Source organism: Arachis duranensis, chromosome 6, assembly GCF_000817695.3.
Source record: "Arachis duranensis cultivar V14167 chromosome 6, aradu.V14167.gnm2.J7QH, whole genome shotgun sequence".
In the NCBI taxonomy this organism is placed as follows: Eukaryota; Viridiplantae; Streptophyta; class Magnoliopsida; order Fabales; family Fabaceae; genus Arachis; species Arachis duranensis.
Window position 1 is genome coordinate 110,760,701 of NC_029777.3, and position 17,650 is coordinate 110,778,350.

At 34.1% G+C, this 17,650-nt stretch overlaps 3 protein-coding genes across 12 annotated transcripts; all 3 read left to right on the forward strand.

The window, feature by feature from the left end:
- The first annotated feature begins 958 nt into the window (after positions 1–958).
- Positions 959–7,858, forward strand: LOC107472277 (uncharacterized). Of its 4 annotated transcripts, none has more exons than XM_016091815.3 (5): positions 959–1,106; positions 5,786–6,054; positions 6,892–7,006; positions 7,159–7,277; positions 7,374–7,858. In XM_016091815.3, exons 2-5 carry the CDS (start codon positions 5,831–5,833, stop codon positions 7,423–7,425), a joined length of 510 nt encoding a protein of 169 aa, XP_015947301.1. In that variant the 5' UTR covers positions 959–1,106; positions 5,786–5,830; the 3' UTR covers positions 7,426–7,858. The 4 variants fall into 4 exon arrangements, with proteins under 4 accessions (XP_015947301.1, XP_052107279.1, XP_015947302.1 ...); XM_052251319.1 differs by lacking the exon at positions 959–1,106 and adding an exon at positions 3,348–3,530; XM_016091816.3 differs by lacking the exon at positions 959–1,106 and adding an exon at positions 4,122–4,535.
- Positions 7,859–8,783: 925 nt separating this feature from the next.
- LOC107472276 (uncharacterized) lies at positions 8,784–16,475 on the forward strand. Of its 7 annotated transcripts, none has more exons than XM_016091814.3 (10): positions 8,784–8,872; positions 9,547–9,618; positions 9,706–9,780; positions 10,219–10,302; positions 10,872–10,952; positions 11,441–11,510; positions 11,613–11,704; positions 11,778–11,819; positions 11,938–12,018; positions 12,293–12,522. In XM_016091814.3, exons 1-10 carry the CDS (start codon positions 8,846–8,848, stop codon positions 12,362–12,364), a joined length of 696 nt encoding a protein of 231 aa, XP_015947300.1. In that variant the 5' UTR covers positions 8,784–8,845; the 3' UTR covers positions 12,365–12,522. The 7 variants fall into 7 exon arrangements, with proteins under 7 accessions (XP_015947300.1, XP_015947298.1, XP_015947299.1 ...); XM_016091810.3 differs by lacking the exons at positions 8,784–8,872; positions 10,872–10,952 and adding exons at positions 9,381–9,473; positions 16,196–16,475 and having other exon boundaries at positions 12,293–12,398; XM_021134439.2 differs by lacking the exons at positions 8,784–8,872; positions 10,872–10,952 and adding exons at positions 9,381–9,473; positions 13,911–13,929 and having other exon boundaries at positions 12,293–12,398.
- Positions 13,923–15,794, forward strand: LOC107472275 (3-ketoacyl-CoA synthase 4). Its single transcript, XM_021134437.2, has one exon. The coding sequence runs from the start codon at positions 14,024–14,026 to the stop codon at positions 15,581–15,583; it is 1,560 nt and encodes a 519-aa protein (XP_020990096.1). The 5' UTR covers positions 13,923–14,023; the 3' UTR covers positions 15,584–15,794.
- Positions 16,476–17,650: the final 1,175 nt, after the last annotated feature.

Sequence of the window (17,650 nt, forward strand, 5' to 3'; positions counted from 1 at the left end):
ATAATACCAAAATTAATAACGCAAGACATTGACAAATAATTCATTATTGCTTGTAATGCATGTCACTCCACTAGAAAATATAAGTACATTTTTTATCCAATCACTAAAATTATTATTTTATTGAAGACTAGTAGTGGTTTACTAATATCTTCATCACATAATGATTAGCAAAAAATTCAAATATACTATACTTTATTACTCCACTAAAGTAAACCTTCTAATCTAAGGGTGTTTGCTAATTAAGATTATATGTTTGCTACTCATTCTTAACGAGTTTGTAGACAAAATGAGTGTATTAACAATTAATCGCACTTAATTGCCATCAATAATACTTGACTCATCCTTAAACATTATTTATTAAGTAAAAAATAATACACATTTTATTAATTAAACAAAACTTAACTCTATTTATTATATTTTAGATCAATAATTCATATTTAATTTTTAAGATATAGAATTTAAAATTTAAGATTTATGTTTTTTTTTTTAACTTTAATAACAAATTAATTTTTAAGGCAGCATCGCATTTTTGATCATCTTTAATACTAAGTATTACAAACTCATTAACACCACACTCGCACGTATAATGCTTAAAGATTCGATTTACTACTTTGCTTAGTCAAATTTCAAATACAGATATTGAAAGACATACATGTCACTACTAGACATTTGGATAAAATTCTTCCGCTATTGGTTTGGGCTTTTTTGGACAAGGGTTTAGCCTTGTTATTAGAAAAGCCCAATAACATTGTTGAGAACAAAGTTAAAACATAAGCCCATATCCAACTCGAAATAAACATACAAGCCCAACTAGCTAGCTAGTAGTTAACTTATGTCATGTGCACTTTACTTAACGGATACTGAAATAATATGGACCGAAAAATAAGAATAAGTACAAACCCAATATTTTGTTATTAAAAAAAAAAAATTAAAGAAATATTTCAGTTCCCGAAAATACCCCTACCACTACCACACGTCCATACTCCATTCCCCATTCCAAATCTCTAATCTTCTTCCACCATCCCTCCGTTCTCTTCATTGCCGCGTGCAAACTCTGCTTCCGGCAACGCAACGAACACCGCCTTCTCCGCCTCAGCTATTGCAAGGTGCACAATGCTGCTGTCTCTTTTTTTTCTTTGTTCATTTCAATTAACATATGCAGCCGATCGTGGTTCATAGAATAGTTGAAGCATCAACTTAGCTTTGTAATCTGTATTATCTAATACCATTGATTTTGAGCACTTGCACTAGATTCTGTTTAAAATTCAAGTGTATCGGGTTCATATATTAGGAATTAGTGACGATCTCTTGGATCTGTTTTAAAGTAGAGAACAAAATCATTTGCTGGGTTTTAGATTGATTACGTTAGGGATCGGAGGTGGAGGACTTTCATCTTTTGTTCTGTACTTGGTTGATTGGAAGATGGATCCAGAAAATTTTAACAGTGGGGGCAAATATATATAGTATGATAATAATTTTTACAATTGTATTATAATATTGTAATTTGTAAAATATAATTACTTTTTAAATTATCTAACCAACAAATTATTAAAGATAATTTTATGTTTAAGATTTCAAAATTTTAGAGGATTTTAATAAATCCAATATTACAGCACCTAATGTATGATTTTAGAGGTAGATTTTTTATTTTTTTCAACTAATCAAAAGGCTAAAATTACTATTCAATCTTATTTCAAATATGAAAATGTCTACAAAAGTTGCCAATAACCTCTATTAGTTTGTTATGGGGGCAAAATTAGTTTTGTGCTGGGACAACTAACTTATATTATCAAGAACTATTAAAAAATTTTCAAATTTTTACTGGGGGCACTTGCCCTCACTACTTCAAGAGTAGATCCGTCCCTTTGGAAGTCTTTGGTATGCAATTCACTTTACAATTGAATTTAATAGCTAAGAACAGTTGGTACCAACATTAGAGTTTTAGTTTTCTTTTGTTGACAAACTTCTTGTTAATTTATTTTTATTGAAAATATAATCTAGTACATGCTTTTAAAGCTCAGCATGGTGCTGAATATGGTTGATAACATGTCCTGTTTCGGGGTGTTGCCAAAGTCTGATTTAGTAGAGGTACAGTGAGGTTTGGTGATGACTTGCAATCTTGCATCACCTTATGTGTTTCTATAACCTTTTGCAAATTTGTAATATGTTATCCTTAGTTTTTCTCTGTGTTGGTTGCTGATATCATCTATGTATAAGTAATTGATGAAATATTTGGTGTCAACAAATTTTGCTTTTATCTTGGACTAGTATTGTTACTGTTTGTTGAGTGCATATGATGCACCACTATGCTAAGAGATACCTTCGTTATGGATATTACAAATAAACCTTGCATATTTGGTTTTTGTTGCTGCTCCCGTGCACTGCATGGGCAGCAACACTAGTTGATAAGAAAGTTTGCTTCTTACATTGTATCGGTGATCCTGATACCCCGTGTTCTGAAACCGAACCGGACTGGCCGGTTCGACTGGATTAACTGAGAACCCGGTCATCTAACCAGTCTGATTGATCCTCAAAATTGCTCTGCAAAAAATCGGTTAAAAATCGGATGAACCGGCGATTAACTAGTGAACCGGCCAAATCGGCCAAGTTTTTTAAAGTACCGGTTTTATCATATACTCCAAACTCTGTCGTCGCCGTCGCTTGCCTTCCTCCTTGCCGGCGGTAAGCACTGTGACTTGGATTTTGATAATACTTGGATGTTGATAACTCTGTTCGCACTTCGCAGCCATCTCGTCGGCGTCGGTTTGCTGGTTTAGGGTTTAGTAATTGATTCTGATAATACTTGTTAGCTGTTAGTAATTGATTTGCTGTATTTTCTGATTTTGTTAATATTTGGATTTTCTTCGTTAATATGAATTGATGGCTTGATACAGCGTTCTTCTGCTTTTCAATTTTTTTTCATTTTGTTAATTATATTAATGAATTATTTTGTAATTCTAAATTTGATATAAGTTTAATTTTGGGACTCTGGATTTTGAATTTTGCTATATTGAATTTTGCAATATAAGTTCAATTCTGCTATATTGAATTTTGCTGAATATAGTTCTGGATTTTAAATGCTGTATGAATTGATATAATCTGGATTTTGAATTGCTGTCATTCTGAATTGTTGTATGTAATTTGTAATTTAGATTTCTAGATTTTGAATTTGATCCGCATACGAAGCCATGACAAATCCCTCACCCGGTTCAATCAATCATGGCATTCACAGACATGTTCCTGTATTGAACTGCGTATTTTTTTTGTTAATCTCCCTATATGTTGTGTTCTCTCTGGCTAGCATAAAGTCACTCCTACTATATGGTGAAAATTTCTAGAATTAGGTAATTGTTAATCGCCATCGCGGAGCTCTTCTCCTCGCTGTTGCATCTCGTCTCACTCTCACCGCGAACGTCTCTCCTCATCGTCACCTCTGTTCACTGCTCGGCCGTCACCTCCTCTCACCGGGACCTTGCTTTCACCTCTGTTCCACTGCTCGAGCAGTCGAGCTTCTTCCCTTTGCTCTCCAGGTTCTCTCTTTTTCTGCTAAGTTTCTTGATGAGGCTGTGAATGTCTTCAAGGCTAGAAGTATGGAATTAGCCCTCTCTAGTTGCTTGTTGAGGACTATTGTATTTTGATTGACTTCATTTAGTGATTTTGTTCAGGTTCACTGTTCTTTTCAATTTGAGTTAATTCTTCTAAAATAATTTCGTTATATTTTGGTGGTACTTATTTAATTTTGTTGATTGTTGATTTAGTTGTCTAATTGTATGGATTTTCACTTCTGAGTTTTTCTGAACTTCTGATGCCATATGTAATTGATAATTGTGTTTTGAACTTTTGATACTGCGTGTTGTTGCTTCTTGATGTGATTAGAAATTTTCTGTAAATTTGTTCAATAATCAATATTTAATTATTGGCTGTATTTAATTTGTGTTTGTAAATTGTAGTTATTACTAATTAAAAATTTATATTTTTGAAGATAGAATAACTAAATAGTGATCAAACATTACATATATTAAATTATTAATTTTCAATAATTTTATTTAATATTTAATAAAATCAGTTGAACACCAGTCAAACCAGTAAATCATTAAATCAGTAATCTTATCGGTTTATTGAGAGGTCCGATTCTCGCAACCTTACTACGAACTCGTCCCTCAGCCCTCTCCCTTCCAAGTTCCAATCCTAATTTCCATTGCACCCTAGTTCGGCGTCGTCTGTCCCTCTCTCTCTCTCTCTCTCAAACTGCAGCAGCAGTGGTGCTCACTAAGCCAGCGCCGCCTAACATTCAAAATTTAGTAACCTCTCGAAGCTCTGCTCGGCCCTCTTCTCCTCTACGTCGTTGCGTCTGGCCCTCTTCTCTCTCGCACATTGGTAGCTCTTTGACCCTCTTCTCTCCCGCACAAGCTCTTCTCCTCTGCGTCTCTGTATAATCGTTCCTCCTTCGCTAGCAATTCTGTTTCGCTCCTCCCTGCCTCGCCGTCTGTTTCGCTCCTACCTCGCCGTCAGTTTCGTGCCTCCCTCGCCGCGCGGTAACCAGTGCTTGTTCGTTTTTTTTGTCGTTAATAACTTGATTTTGAGTTTCTACCTCTGATTATATGATTCTGTAATTTGGAATAATGTTCATGATTATGAGTTTCTGATGGATTTGTTATGTTTTTTCTTTTATTAATTTGTATGAAACTGAAATAAACTATGATGTTGAGAATTTTAATTATTCTGGATTAATTTTGTTGATGGTGTTTCACTGATTTGTTAAATTTTACTGGCTGAGTTGATGGTATCTTGCTAAATTTTTTGGTACAATTTTGTTCATGGTTTGTTTTTCTTTGCTGAGTTAATTTTTCTGAAAATTTTCTGGATGTAATTTGTGTTCTTTTTGGCTATATGTAATTTGGATTGTTTTGTGCCTTGAAAAACTTGTTGTCTTATAATAAAAAAATTAATAAATTTCTGGGTATTAGATTGGTACTCTTCTTAATTCTTTCTGTTCCTTTTTCCTTTTATTCTGTGGCCTGTTGCTTGAATTGTGGATTCTCGGGGTTGTGCGGGTATGGGTTGTTTGTTTGGTTGTTCCAATTTGGGGAATTTTTATGGTCAGAAGTAGATTGCTGAAAATTTCAGTTGATTCTTTATGATTTTGTGGTGTACTGTGGCTTCTTGTTTTGTGGGATAGAAGCCAATTTAATTGAGCATTTTGTTTTGAAAAAAACTTGCATTTACTGCATATCTTTTGCAAAGAGAACTTGTTTTTAAGACAATGAAAATTCATTCTAAGGCCAACTTAAGTACCTCATATATTTGTAGATGCTTCAGAATTCTTCTTACAAATCCTATCTAGTCTTTTATGATGCTTTGGCCCCTTTAAAACAAGCACTCACTTGGTATCATTGGTGGGATTTAGTGAAATAGTAAAACTTGTTTCATTTAATAAAGATATATGTTGTTAAGTATTAACTTTGGGTTCTTATTGGCTTTTTATTCTATTTTATTAGATGGAGGATTTTATTAGATGGAGGAAATATGGAAGGTGATGTAAACTCTGAATTTTTGAATTTTATTAGTTTATAAATCATTGAATTTAAATATTTAAAATTATATATTGAATTTTTAATAATTTTATTGTATATTTAATTAAACCGGTTCAATTATGGTTCGACTTTGGTTGGATCATTGAACCATTGAACCAGTCACTTGACCGGTTCGGTTCTCGCAACCTGACACCTTATGTTTACTGCCAATTGTGAAATACTGCACTAAAAGTGATTAACATCCACTTCAGGTTTTGATATACTGGTATCTCTTTCTACATCCTTGTTGATCAAGAATGCAGTTTTTCGGAGGGTCTGAAATCAGTCCATCACCTCCTGTACCAACAGCTTCAGGGAACAATGGCCATATGATGTATGTGTTCAATAGGAATGGTGTATGCTTGCTCTATCGGGAGTGGAATCGCCCATTGCGGACATTGAATGCTCAGCAAGACCATAAGTTAATGTTTGGACTTCTTTTTTCACTGAAGTCACTAACAGCGAAGATGGACCCTACCATGTAAAGGGCAACCCGGTGCACAAGCGTCCCGCGTTTAACGCAGGGTCCGGGAAAGGGCCGCAACCAAGGTTGTAATGTACGCAGCCTAACCTGATAATTATATCAGTGGCTGTTTCCACGGCTTGAACCCGTGACCTTGAGGTCACGTGGAGACAACTCATCCGCTGCTCCGAGGCTCCCCTTCAAGATGGACCCTACCATGTATGTTGGTTATTTTATTTAAATAACTATACGCAAAGTTAAGAATTGTTGCAAAATTATGCAACAGATATAATTTCGGGTGAGGGTAGTGCGTTAACAATGTTGACCATTTTTCATGGATAATTGACCATTTCTGTTACATTGTTGCGAAGGTACCTTCTTAAGAATACTGTTTGCATTTATACATCATTTTCTGTGCAATGTGTAGAAATTACAGCACTAGACAATGATAAGGAGTTAAGTTGCGCATAGGTGATAAACCTGCAATTGAAAATTAAGTCCTTGGTTTTGGTTGTCAATTCCTAAATGGTCATGTAAGTAATGTTTATAACCTCACACCATGGTATCATTAAGTTAATAATGTGCTATGATCTCATAGTACTTAATGGGATGGTTGTTTATTCTGATGTGCCCTTCATTTTTATCCTAATTAGGTGTAGTTTTCTCCTGCTTGTTATATTTTGTTTGTGAAATTGTTTTATTACTGTATCTTGTCTACTATTTCTGCAATTTGCCATTGATCAACAATATAAATGATGATGGATGTTTTGTATGATTGTAAAAGGAGTTTCTTTGGTGTAGACTTTTTATACTGAACTGGTAGGTTTAGTTCACGTATTCCAACTTATTGTGCAGTGCAGAGAAAGGAAACCTTGGTGTGCCTCAGTTGCCCGGCCAAGGTTGTTCATTTCACAGTTTTCGGACCAATACATATAAACTTAGTTTCATGGAAAGTCCTTCCGGAATAAAGGTCAGCTACAACAATGTTCTTGTATACCTTAAGATGTAGTTGGTGCTGATTTAAGTTGTAATTAATTTTTATTTGGCACTTTGTCCATATTTGTAATTAACTTGTGGTTATGATTATATTGAGATTCTCCATGATTTTCATGTTTCATGCAGATTATCCTAGTGACTCATCCTCGAACCGGTGATCTGCGGGACTCCTTGAAGTATATCTACAATTTGTATGTTGAATATGTTGTCAAGAATCCACTCTATACACCCGGATCTCCTATTAGGTAACGTAGTATATATCACTTTTTCTTCTCAAATTTTCCCCTTATTTACCATGGAAGAACTTGTTTGTTGAATCAATCTTTGATGGGTTTGTGTAGGTGTCAGCTGTTCAATACAACATTGGACCAGTATGTGAGAGGCATTGCCTAGAAGCTATGAAGTTCCCAATCACCATTATTGGTGAACCATTGATCACCATTATAACTAAACTCATTATTTTGTGAAGTTTTTTAATAACTTTTTTTATCCTTTCATCTAAAATTGAATCTTTCCTTTTCCTGTCCACCAAACCACCACGCTTAGTTGACTGAATTCTACTATAGTGTCCAGTCGTTAATGTGATCTTGAAGATCTTTGATCTTCAGTTGTTTTTGCCAGAGTTGCTGCTGCGATATTGAGCTTCTCTTGTATCAACATTCAATCTTCAACAGAGAGCTATTGATTTATTCAATCTTATAGCATATGATGTATTCAATCTTAATTAGATATTGGCCCCACCTTGTTAGCAAAACGCACACGTTTTGGGCACATGGTTAAGGTGTATGTGTCTCATTAATTTACGTTAACCCTTTTCATTGTTAAATCCAGCGTTCTTATTCTTCTCTTCTTCACGATCTTTTTGTCCTTTTCCTTTAAGATTCCTAATTCTTTTTCTTCTCCAAACTAAAATTCCTATTTTTTTTTCTCCTCCCAATTAAAATATCTAATTCATCATCTCTAATACCTCGTAGAAAGTAGCATTTGATTAACTGACTGGAAATAAATGATAATATGTATTTTTGTTATAGCCAAAAGTTTGACCTTGTGAGACCTTAAACTTAAACACACAGATGATTATAGTACGTACGTTTTGACTTACAAATGATATTATATCACACCATTTCTTAAACATTTGAACGAATATACTAATGAATATTTGTGAGATTATTTGGTGAGACAAAGGTGTTGCATTTGGCATCAAAGTTAAATGAGTATTTACCTATCATTTTCTTTATGACTAGTTGAATTAATAGGTTGTTTGGCATTTTGGTTTGGTGTAGGTATTGAATATAAACTCCTAAAGGAAAGTTTCTAAACTCTAAGGAATACAATGAATGCTTTCAAATGAATTGATTGAAATCAAGAAAAACATCAAAGTGTTTCTTTTACTCTTAACTTTTTTATTAACAAGACACATAAATCCTTAATCATTTATTTGAAGGATTAACAAGGAGGTTTGGAGAATGATGCTCTCAATTTTTTTCTCACATTATATTTTTTTAGTAGGACAAAAAAAAACATGTGAAAAAATATTAAATAATTAAAAATTATACTTTATCAAACAATTAAAAAAAAAATAGAAGATCCACTCCCAAAGATTTGAATGTCCAATAAAATCAATGATCAAAGTTAATTTTGTATGGTTGAGGAGCGGGTTGTCATTTATGTAAAAGGATAGGGGTAGGATGGGATTTTACTCATAGTATTTTACACACCTTTGTACACAGCTCAATCGAAATTCACCAATCTCTTCGTTCGTTAATCTCTGTCTCCATTTCCCGCTCACTATTCGGTTTATTAGCTTGCAACAATGGAAGCTTCCACTTCTTCCTACAAGGTTCGTCTTCTTCTCCTTCCAATCTAGGGTTCCTCTCTCCGTCAATTATATTTCAATTATTTCAAATCGTCGTTCAATTAGAGATTGGCTGTTTAATGTATATTACCCTCTGAAGTTCTATCCCTGTTTTCACGTTACTTGCAGAGATGTAGTTATACTTACTGTATTTGTTTATATAACAGGAGCATAACTAACTAACTAACTAACTGAATTCAGTTAACAACGAGCTGAGTCTGTTGTGGCAGTTTCACTCGCACAGAACTGCAACTCTTCTCATCTTTTATTATGTAACTGTGTGTGCATCTGCATCATATTCATATCTATACTTGAGTGTTTCGTAGTTCCTATTCTCATTGTCATAGTTACTTTTTACTAGTACTGTGTATCTTTACCGTTTTCTTATATTTATATTTATATAGATGTGTGTTATTTCAACATAAGAAAATCGGTTTAAGGAGTAGAACAAATTTGATGTTAAAAGTGCATAACCAGAAATATATAACCACAATGTTTGCCAGAAATCATGGTGATGGTTGGATATAGCTTAGGGGTTAGGACAATAACACCCCATGCTGGCAGTGAAGTTCTGACTAAAGCTCTGGTTGTCTACAATTTTAGTTTAAGTCAGATTATGGAGTCATGTTGAATGTTTGATGATATATTGTCATTTGCAGATTATATTGGGATCATCCTCAGTAGCACGGCGCAAGATACTATCTGAAATGGGGTACGAATTCACAAAAATGGTAAGTAAATGACATTCGTTCAACAATGATTGGATTGGATTTTGGGTTGTGGACGTGGCTTCTTTAATCTTTTGTATTTACGTGCAGACTGCTGATATTGATGAGAAGAGCATCCGAAAGGAAACTCCCGAAGAGCTGGTTATGGCTCTAGCTGAAGCCAAGGTTTGCCTTCTAGTCATTACTTCTTTAGTGCTCTCTATATCCCACAAATGAATTACTTGATATTGCTTAATTTCTTTTTATAAAAACAAATGTTGCTTAAAACTGTATGCGTTTTCCCCCATTCAATTATAAAATTGCATATCCCCCCACCTTTTTTATAAAAATTACTTCTATTTTAAAGTAAGCATAAATAACTGCATCCATTGTCACCAGTGAACCAGCAAGAAAAGTTCTGTTTGGTGCTAGTGCTGTATTAGATGAGATAATAGATATCTTGATTCTTTCTGATAGAGAGTAGAGAGACCTTATAAAGGCACGCTGTAACTGCTTTTATGATGTCACCTAGCTTTTTGCTTTCTGTGTGTTGTTTCCCTTTCCTTCATGGAAGGCCATGCTATGATCAATTATCCTCTGATTTTGGATGTGACTATGTATCAGGCCAATGCCATCATATCGAAACTTCAAACTACCAGTAACCAAGAGAGGGTTGATGAACCAATGATTTTAATTGCGGCAGACACAGTACATCTTGCTTCCTTTCTGGTCATTGGCAACCGTTAGTTAGGTGTTAATGGTTGTTGTTAGGTGGTGTTACCCAGGCCATTTAGTAAATGAGGATATGTAGCTTACTAGCTTCTTTTGAAGAGGTATAGCTTATTAGATAAATAGTAAATTAGCCAGCCATGTGAAGAAATGAAGATACTCGAACACTTCATTCCTTTTGTAACAAAGTAAACGGTTTGTTTGTTTTTTTTTTTTCTGTCCACTTTTTCAGTTTTTCATGCTTATCTGATAGGAACAATCAAAGTTGAGAATGTCGTTGTTAGGTTCAGGAACGATCAAAGTAAATGATTTGGGTTTTATCTTCTTGTCTTCATCAAACCATTTCAGAGCAATATCTTGCTCAGTTTTTTTTTAATTGTTGCATCAGTGTTTGTGTGTGTGTGTGTGTTCTTTTTCTTTGTGTGACTCTTCTCTAAGTAGTTATGTGGAGATGTTATGTAACTATTCACACTTTCAAAAATACCACATCACTTTTATTCATGAAACTGCTACTCAGGTACTTATCATCTCTCATTTTTATTCCTTAGGCAGAAGCTATCTTACAGAAGCTCCCTGTTGATGACTACCTAAAGGATGCTGAGCCAACATTATTAATTACTTGTGACCAAGTATACATCATATTTTTCCGAGTTATAAATATTTCTTCTGTAGTTTTCCTTTGTTCTTCCGTCACATGTTACTAAAGCAACAACATCACTTGATATTCTTTTTCTGAAGGAAACAGAAACAAGTCAAATGTCCAACATTGCTATCGGGAAAAAAAACAAAACAGCTACATTGTGGCTTAGTTTTCTTGGTTTCTAGCATTTTGTTGCTCTTGCTGTCTCTTTTACTCGTCCCTTCTCTTTTTAAACTGATTTGGCTAGTGTGTATCAATAGCCTAAAAATATTTCCAGAGTCAAAACAAATTGCTGTTCTTGTATTATGGATGAAAAACTAAATGATCTCCAAGCTCTTGCTTGTTGGTGGTTGCTATCCTCATAAATAAATGGCCTTGTGGTAATGAAATTAGTTTGTAAAGAAATTGTCAAGTTTCTTTTTTCTAATTTTTTATCAGTCGAAGTTGCTTATGCCTTCATTATGAAATGATTTGGAGGTGGTGGTCTATGACGGTGTGGTTAGGGAAAAACCATCTAGCAAAGAAGAAGCTCAGCAATTCTTGAAAGGTTTGCATATGTTATATTCCATTCATGTGTAATCTAAAACCTCTTTCTCTCTTTTGAACTTCCAATGGCCTTCTATGTATATAATTCTTTACAAAATTTCAGATTATTCTGGGGGGCATGCAGCAACTGTGTCATCCGTTCTAGTTACAAACCTCAAAACCGGATTCAGAAAAGGAGAATGGGATCGTGTGGATGTATGATTTTCTCCTCTCCTCTCTCTTTTTCTCTTTCTCTCTCTCTCTCTCAGTAATTTGTTTCACCTTACAGATCTATTTCAACGAAATACCCGATGAAATAATTGAGAAGCTGGTATGTGTTGTTTCTTTGAATTGATTATGTCATGGATGATCACTTTATTCTACAAAACTATCTTAAATTTTTTATTTGGGTGTTTGATAAGCTTTTTATCTTTTTTCTTGCCATTTAGGTTGATGAGGGTGTTACTCTCAACGTTGCTGGTGGGCTGCTAATAGAGCATCCTTCGATATTGCCATTTGTCAGAGAAGTGGTAGGTTTATTCTCAAAAAACTTATGTTAAATAAAAAAAATTAGGATTTAATTTGCATGCATTGTCAATGTTAAAAAAGTAGTGCAAAGATATCAAATCATTTATTGTCACATTAGTAAAAGTATTTAACTTAGACACCAACTATCTTAGAAGTTATACAAATTAAGCATCCAATTGTATGACAGTGTGCATAAACATAACAATCAAACTCTAAAAATTATTCTCCTCTTTTAATTGAAAAATACTTCTAATTCTTAGAAATGTTAATATGCAGGTAGGGACAACAGATAGTGTGATGGGACTTCCAAAAGCTGTGACTGAAAGACTCTTAAAGGAGGCTATGTAGCCTGAGCTACTGACCCACTTTATTGAATTACTTGGTAATGACTTTAATTGATGACCTTAATTCTCTACATTGATCTAAACTCATGTAATTATACTTCTGGTGTGCAATGAATGGTTGAATTCATTGAAAAATCCAAGAATAAATTGGCATTTAGAAAATTGCAGTGACTTAAATGTAGCCAATACTATCAAAATTTTGATGATTTTGTGCTTTTGAATCCAAATCATGCTCCTGTTAAGATAATGAAATAGTTTTATATGTATATGGAACATATGCCAAGTTGGGGTGTTTATGTTTATTATCAAGATTACAAGTGTTTGAATGTTACATCTACTTCTTTGAAAGTTTTGTTATAGAGTAACATATAATTCAGTGATAATAATAGTAATGCAAGAAAATAATTGCAGGACACCCCTTCAATTCTAGTTTATATGCACCCGTCTGAATTATTTTACGTATGCAATTTCAATACCCTAAACTTTGTTAATACTAATGGAAAAATTGCAACATAATCTGCACATTTAAAAGGTTCAATAGGTTAATTTCCATATTTGCAAAAAGTTAAGGGTAAATTATAATAAAATTTTAACAAAAGTGTTCAATTTTAATGCATTGATAATATAAAATATTTTATATAGTCATTCAATCACGTTCGTTTTTTTAAATGACTATTCACGCGCTATCAATCTAAAAGATAGTTATTTTTGCTAATATAATATTACGTAATTAGATACATATGTAAAATTTTACACGGGAAGTACATTAAAATTAAATTTTTAGTAGAATTGTAAATAAGTGATCAAGTGTGGTGCATATATCATACAAAAATTCTATTTGTACAATAAAATTAGTTGTCATGTATATATGATTTTATGTATAACTGTATTGTTTAATTTATTTTTAATATATATTTTATATTTCAATATATATTTTATATTAGTTATTGATTTTGGCAACTAATTTTAGTGACACTAACATGAGTGGTTCGAATAACACTTATTAGCAATTCTATTTGTTAAATTTACAATTTTTAAGTGTACGGAAATTGTTCTGTTTATATATAATAAAATAGAATAAGAGTGGTGCATCCGTGCATGTGCTAATTTGGAGATATTTTTTATTGGATTGCTAACTTGTCTTCCACCTCATCAATTGAAAAATTGTTATTTTTTTCTAAATAAAAATATCCATTAGTCTGTCTTTGGATTTTGAAATGTTGATAATATCAACTTGTGTATCATCTACATGTCCTCGCCAGAGTCTTCCCCACCTTACGTCATCCAACTCTTCATTTGAATTTTCTAACATGCATACGTCTGTCTCAAATTTCTTTTATTTTCTCGCCAACTCATTCTTTGTTATACATTATTCGTTCAATTTTTCAACCCCAAAAAATGCAAATAAATAATTGGAGGAGTTGTTGAAATTAACCAAAATAATTTCTTGAAAAAAAAAAAGAAAATTCGTTCCCACCTGCCCCGAATCTTAGAATCCCAGTTACCGCACATTGCACGGAGCCGTTATTTAACTGCTACCTTCTTCTCAGGTACGAGACATACATGTGTTTCTTGGACTTTCTTACTCTTCACCTCTTCACCTCTTCACTCATCACACTCGAGAACTCAACAATTCCTTTGTTATTTGTTTCGCATTCTGAAGATGACCATCTCTGATAACCAAGGCAGCACCGCAGCTGCGGCTGTTCAGATTCAGCCGCCATCTCGGATGGCTCTACCGGATTTCCTGCAGAGTGTCAAGCTCAAGTATGTCAAACTAGGCTACCATTACTTGATCTCCAACCTCTTCACCTTTTGTTTTGTGCCTTTGATCTTTGTGACCTTAATCCATTTCTCTCAAACTGATATTGATGATCTTCACCATGTGTGGCTCCACCTCCAGTACAATATAATATCCATCCTCACTTGCTCTGCTTTCATTGTCTTTGGACTTACAGTTTTCATTCTCACTCGTCCTCGGCCTGTCTACCTTGTTGACTTTGCTTGTTATCGCCCAGCCGATCGCTTCAAGGCCCCCTTCTGTAGCTTTATGGAGCATTCTCGCCTCACCGGAGACTTTGATGAGTCCTCCCTAGAGTTCCAGCGCAAGATTCTCTTGCGCTCGGGACTTGGAGAGGAGACTTATGTCCCCGAAGCCATGCTTTACATACCTCCTAGATCTTCCATGGTTACGGCTAGAGCTGAGGCCGAAGAGGTTATGTTTGGTGCTTTGGATAGTTTGTTCCAAAACACCAATCTTAAGCCTAAGGCTATCGGCATTCTTGTGGTGAATTGCAGTTTGTTTAACCCCACGCCTTCCCTATCTGCCATGATTGTTAACAAGTATAAATTGAGGGGTAACATCAAGAGCTTCAATTTGGGGGGAATGGGGTGTAGTGCTGGAGTTATAGCTATTGATCTTGCCAAAGACTTGTTGCAGGTTCATAGGAATACTTACGCTGTTGTTGTTAGCACTGAGAACATTACTCAAAATTGGTACTTTGGGAATAAGAAATCTATGCTCATACCTAATTGCTTGTTTCGGGTCGGGGGTTCAGCCGTGCTGCTCTCCAACAAGTCTGCTGATCGGAGGAGAGCGAAGTACAGGCTTGTTCATGTAGTGAGGACCAATCGCGCTGCCGATGACAAGGCATTCCGGTGTGTCTATCAGGAACAGGATGATGCTGGGAAGACTGGTGTTTCCTTGTCTAAGGATTTGATGGCAATCGCAGGCAGTGCGCTTAAGACCAACATCACCACCCTTGGCCCCTTGGTGCTCCCAATCAGCGAACAGCTTCTATTTTTCGCCACATTGGTAATGAGGAAGTTGTTCAAGGCTGATGTGAAACCTTATATACCAGATTTCAAGCTTGCCTTTGATCATTTTTGCATACATGCCGGTGGCAGGGCGGTGATTGATGAGTTGGAGAAGAATCTCCAGCTTCTTCCTGTGCATGTTGAGGCTTCAAGGATGACACTTCACCGGTTTGGAAACACTTCGTCGAGCTCCATTTGGTATGAGCTGGCATATATAGAAGCCAAAGGGAGAATGAGAAGGGGAAATAGGCTTTGGCAAATTGCATTTGGAAGTGGGTTTAAGTGTAATAGTGCAGTTTGGGAAGCACTTCATAATGTGAAGTCTTCTCCTAATGGACCATGGGAAGATTGCATTGATAAGTATCCTGTGGAAGTACCCCTCATAGCTCAGCAACATATTAGTTAGAACATAGAAGTGAATTCACGATGTCCTTTTGCCTCTCAATTGCAGATGTGTTCATATACGTTTTACAATTTCATTTTTGTTTGAAGTTTGATGAATGTTGCTAGTAGCTTACAATTTAGTCAGATTCATGTCTCTTGGGTATGATGTGGTGGATTCCTGTTTTTTTGTGCTGCCAATGCTCTCTATGAAATTTTTACCCTTTATAGTTGCATTGTAATCTTCTATAACTTTTTTCTATACTCTAAGTCATGAGAATTATCTGGTCTAGTTAAGTTTAATTTTGAAGCACCACTTAGTGTAAAATTAGATAAAAGAAGTAACTTTCATTCTTTATCTCAAAACCAGTTTATATAGCGATGGTGCATAGAAATGAGAATCTAAAATGTGTTCATATATTTTTAAGGGTTTATTTATCCTAAGGGTACATGTTAAGATTACAAATGGAGAAAGTTTTTATTGGAAATACAAAAAAATTTAAGTTTTCAATGGATTTATTTTGCATTTATTAAATGAAAAAATGTAAAACTTTCTACTAATAGTAAGCTTATCATGTGCCTTAGGACCCATGTTTGCTAAACTCATATTTGAATTCTAAGTGATGGCGATTTGCAGGTAGGGACAGAAGATAATGTGATGGTAGCTTCCAAAACTATGACCAAAAGAAAATGAGCCCTTGTAGCGAACTATTGTCCCACCTTGCAAGATTAGTTGGTAATAGCTTTGATTACTGTCCTTAATTCTCTATATTTATCCAACCAAATTCATTGTTGTCTTATATGGTAGCAGTTATCTTTTTGCTGGAATGAGGTGTATTCTTGTCAGTTATGTTAACTTTTTATTGGGTATTATGATTATTTTATGCTCATATTTTACTAGAGACTTTAGGTTATTTTTTCACCATTAATTGGATAAAGAATATTATTTCGACATATCACTCATGCGAAATTATTTGATTTAGATATCAGAGAATATTTGCTTCGAAAATTTTCTCCTTAGAGACTTCTGGCTGTGGAATAGTTTTGTGAGTTATGTCATCAATTATGCAATGATTTATTGGATTTATTGAAAAAATCCAAGAATAAATTAGCATTTAAAAAATGCAAGTGACGACGTACATGTGAACAATAAGATTCAGATGTTCGATGAAATACTAATCATGCTCCTGTTGGAATGATGAAATAATTTTCTAGGATTGACATGCTAACCGATGCTTGTTTATTTATTATTATCAAGAATTCCTATAATACAATCACGTGGGCTATATTTCATTTATGAACGCCTAATTTGACACTAAACAAGGTTTTCAACTTTGTGTTTGATGAGTTAACTATTCTTCTTAAAATTTCCAACTTCTTTATTTTTATTTTTATTTTTTGGGAGGGGGAGGAACAAATACAAGCATATGATTCAATCACTGCATACCAATTAAATTCTTAGTTTAATATTTATATCCTTTATTTTTGTTTACTTTTTAATTAAATGACAAAAAAAAATTATGCAATCAATTAATAGGAAAAAGATTTTCTAAAGTGAAAAGAATTATAAAGTGACAAAATAAGGAATTAATCACCATTTTTTTTTATTTTTGTAGTTTCTATCATGTGTGAGTTTTACTATTTTAATTTATAAGTGATTAGATTCTCACTTTCTCACTTTATTAATTTTCTCATTTTAGTCGAGTTTGATCCAAATTAATCTAAAAAGGTTTGATGAATGTGTTAATTTGGAAGTATGTTTTGCAATTAATAGAGTAGTTAAAAAGTGAAGTGTGGTGCATGTATGACTTTACACATTAGATTTACAACTTTTACAGTATAAATTAATCTAAAAAATAAGTATGATGAATGTGTTAATTTGAAATTATTTTTTATGTTGGACGATGATTTACTTTGACAAGTTCTCTTCCCTCCTTACCCTTTAATTAATTTATTTATTTGGATTTTTTTCAAATAAAATAAAAAAATAATTTTTCAAACCCCAGCTTTAATTTTTGGGATGTGATTTTTTTTTTGTAACTAGAACAAGTTCGCCGCATTCCGGCGAACTCTATCTAGAATTTGGCATCTC

Excerpts from the sequence above, each read along its gene's own strand:
- LOC107472277 (XM_016091815.3), top strand. The coding sequence starts at position 5,831 with ATGCAGTTTTTCGGAGGGTCTGAAATCAGTCCATCACCTCCTGTACCA. Across the intron at positions 6,055-6,891 it reads GCGAAGATGGACCCTACCAT|TGCAGAGAAAGGAAACCTTG; the intron begins GTAAAGGGCAAC and ends CTTATTGTGCAG. Across the intron at positions 7,278-7,373 it reads ACACCCGGATCTCCTATTAG|GTGTCAGCTGTTCAATACAA; the intron begins GTAACGTAGTAT and ends GGGTTTGTGTAG.
- LOC107472275 (XM_021134437.2), top strand. The coding sequence starts at position 14,024 with ATGACCATCTCTGATAACCAAGGCAGCACCGCAGCTGCGGCTGTTCAG.
- LOC107472276 (XM_016091814.3), top strand. The coding sequence starts at position 8,846 with ATGGAAGCTTCCACTTCTTCCTACAAG. Across the intron at positions 11,705-11,777 it reads GAGAATGGGATCGTGTGGAT|ATCTATTTCAACGAAATACC; the intron begins GTATGATTTTCT and ends TTCACCTTACAG. Across the intron at positions 12,019-12,292 it reads TGCCATTTGTCAGAGAAGTG|GTAGGGACAACAGATAGTGT; the intron begins GTAGGTTTATTC and ends GTTAATATGCAG.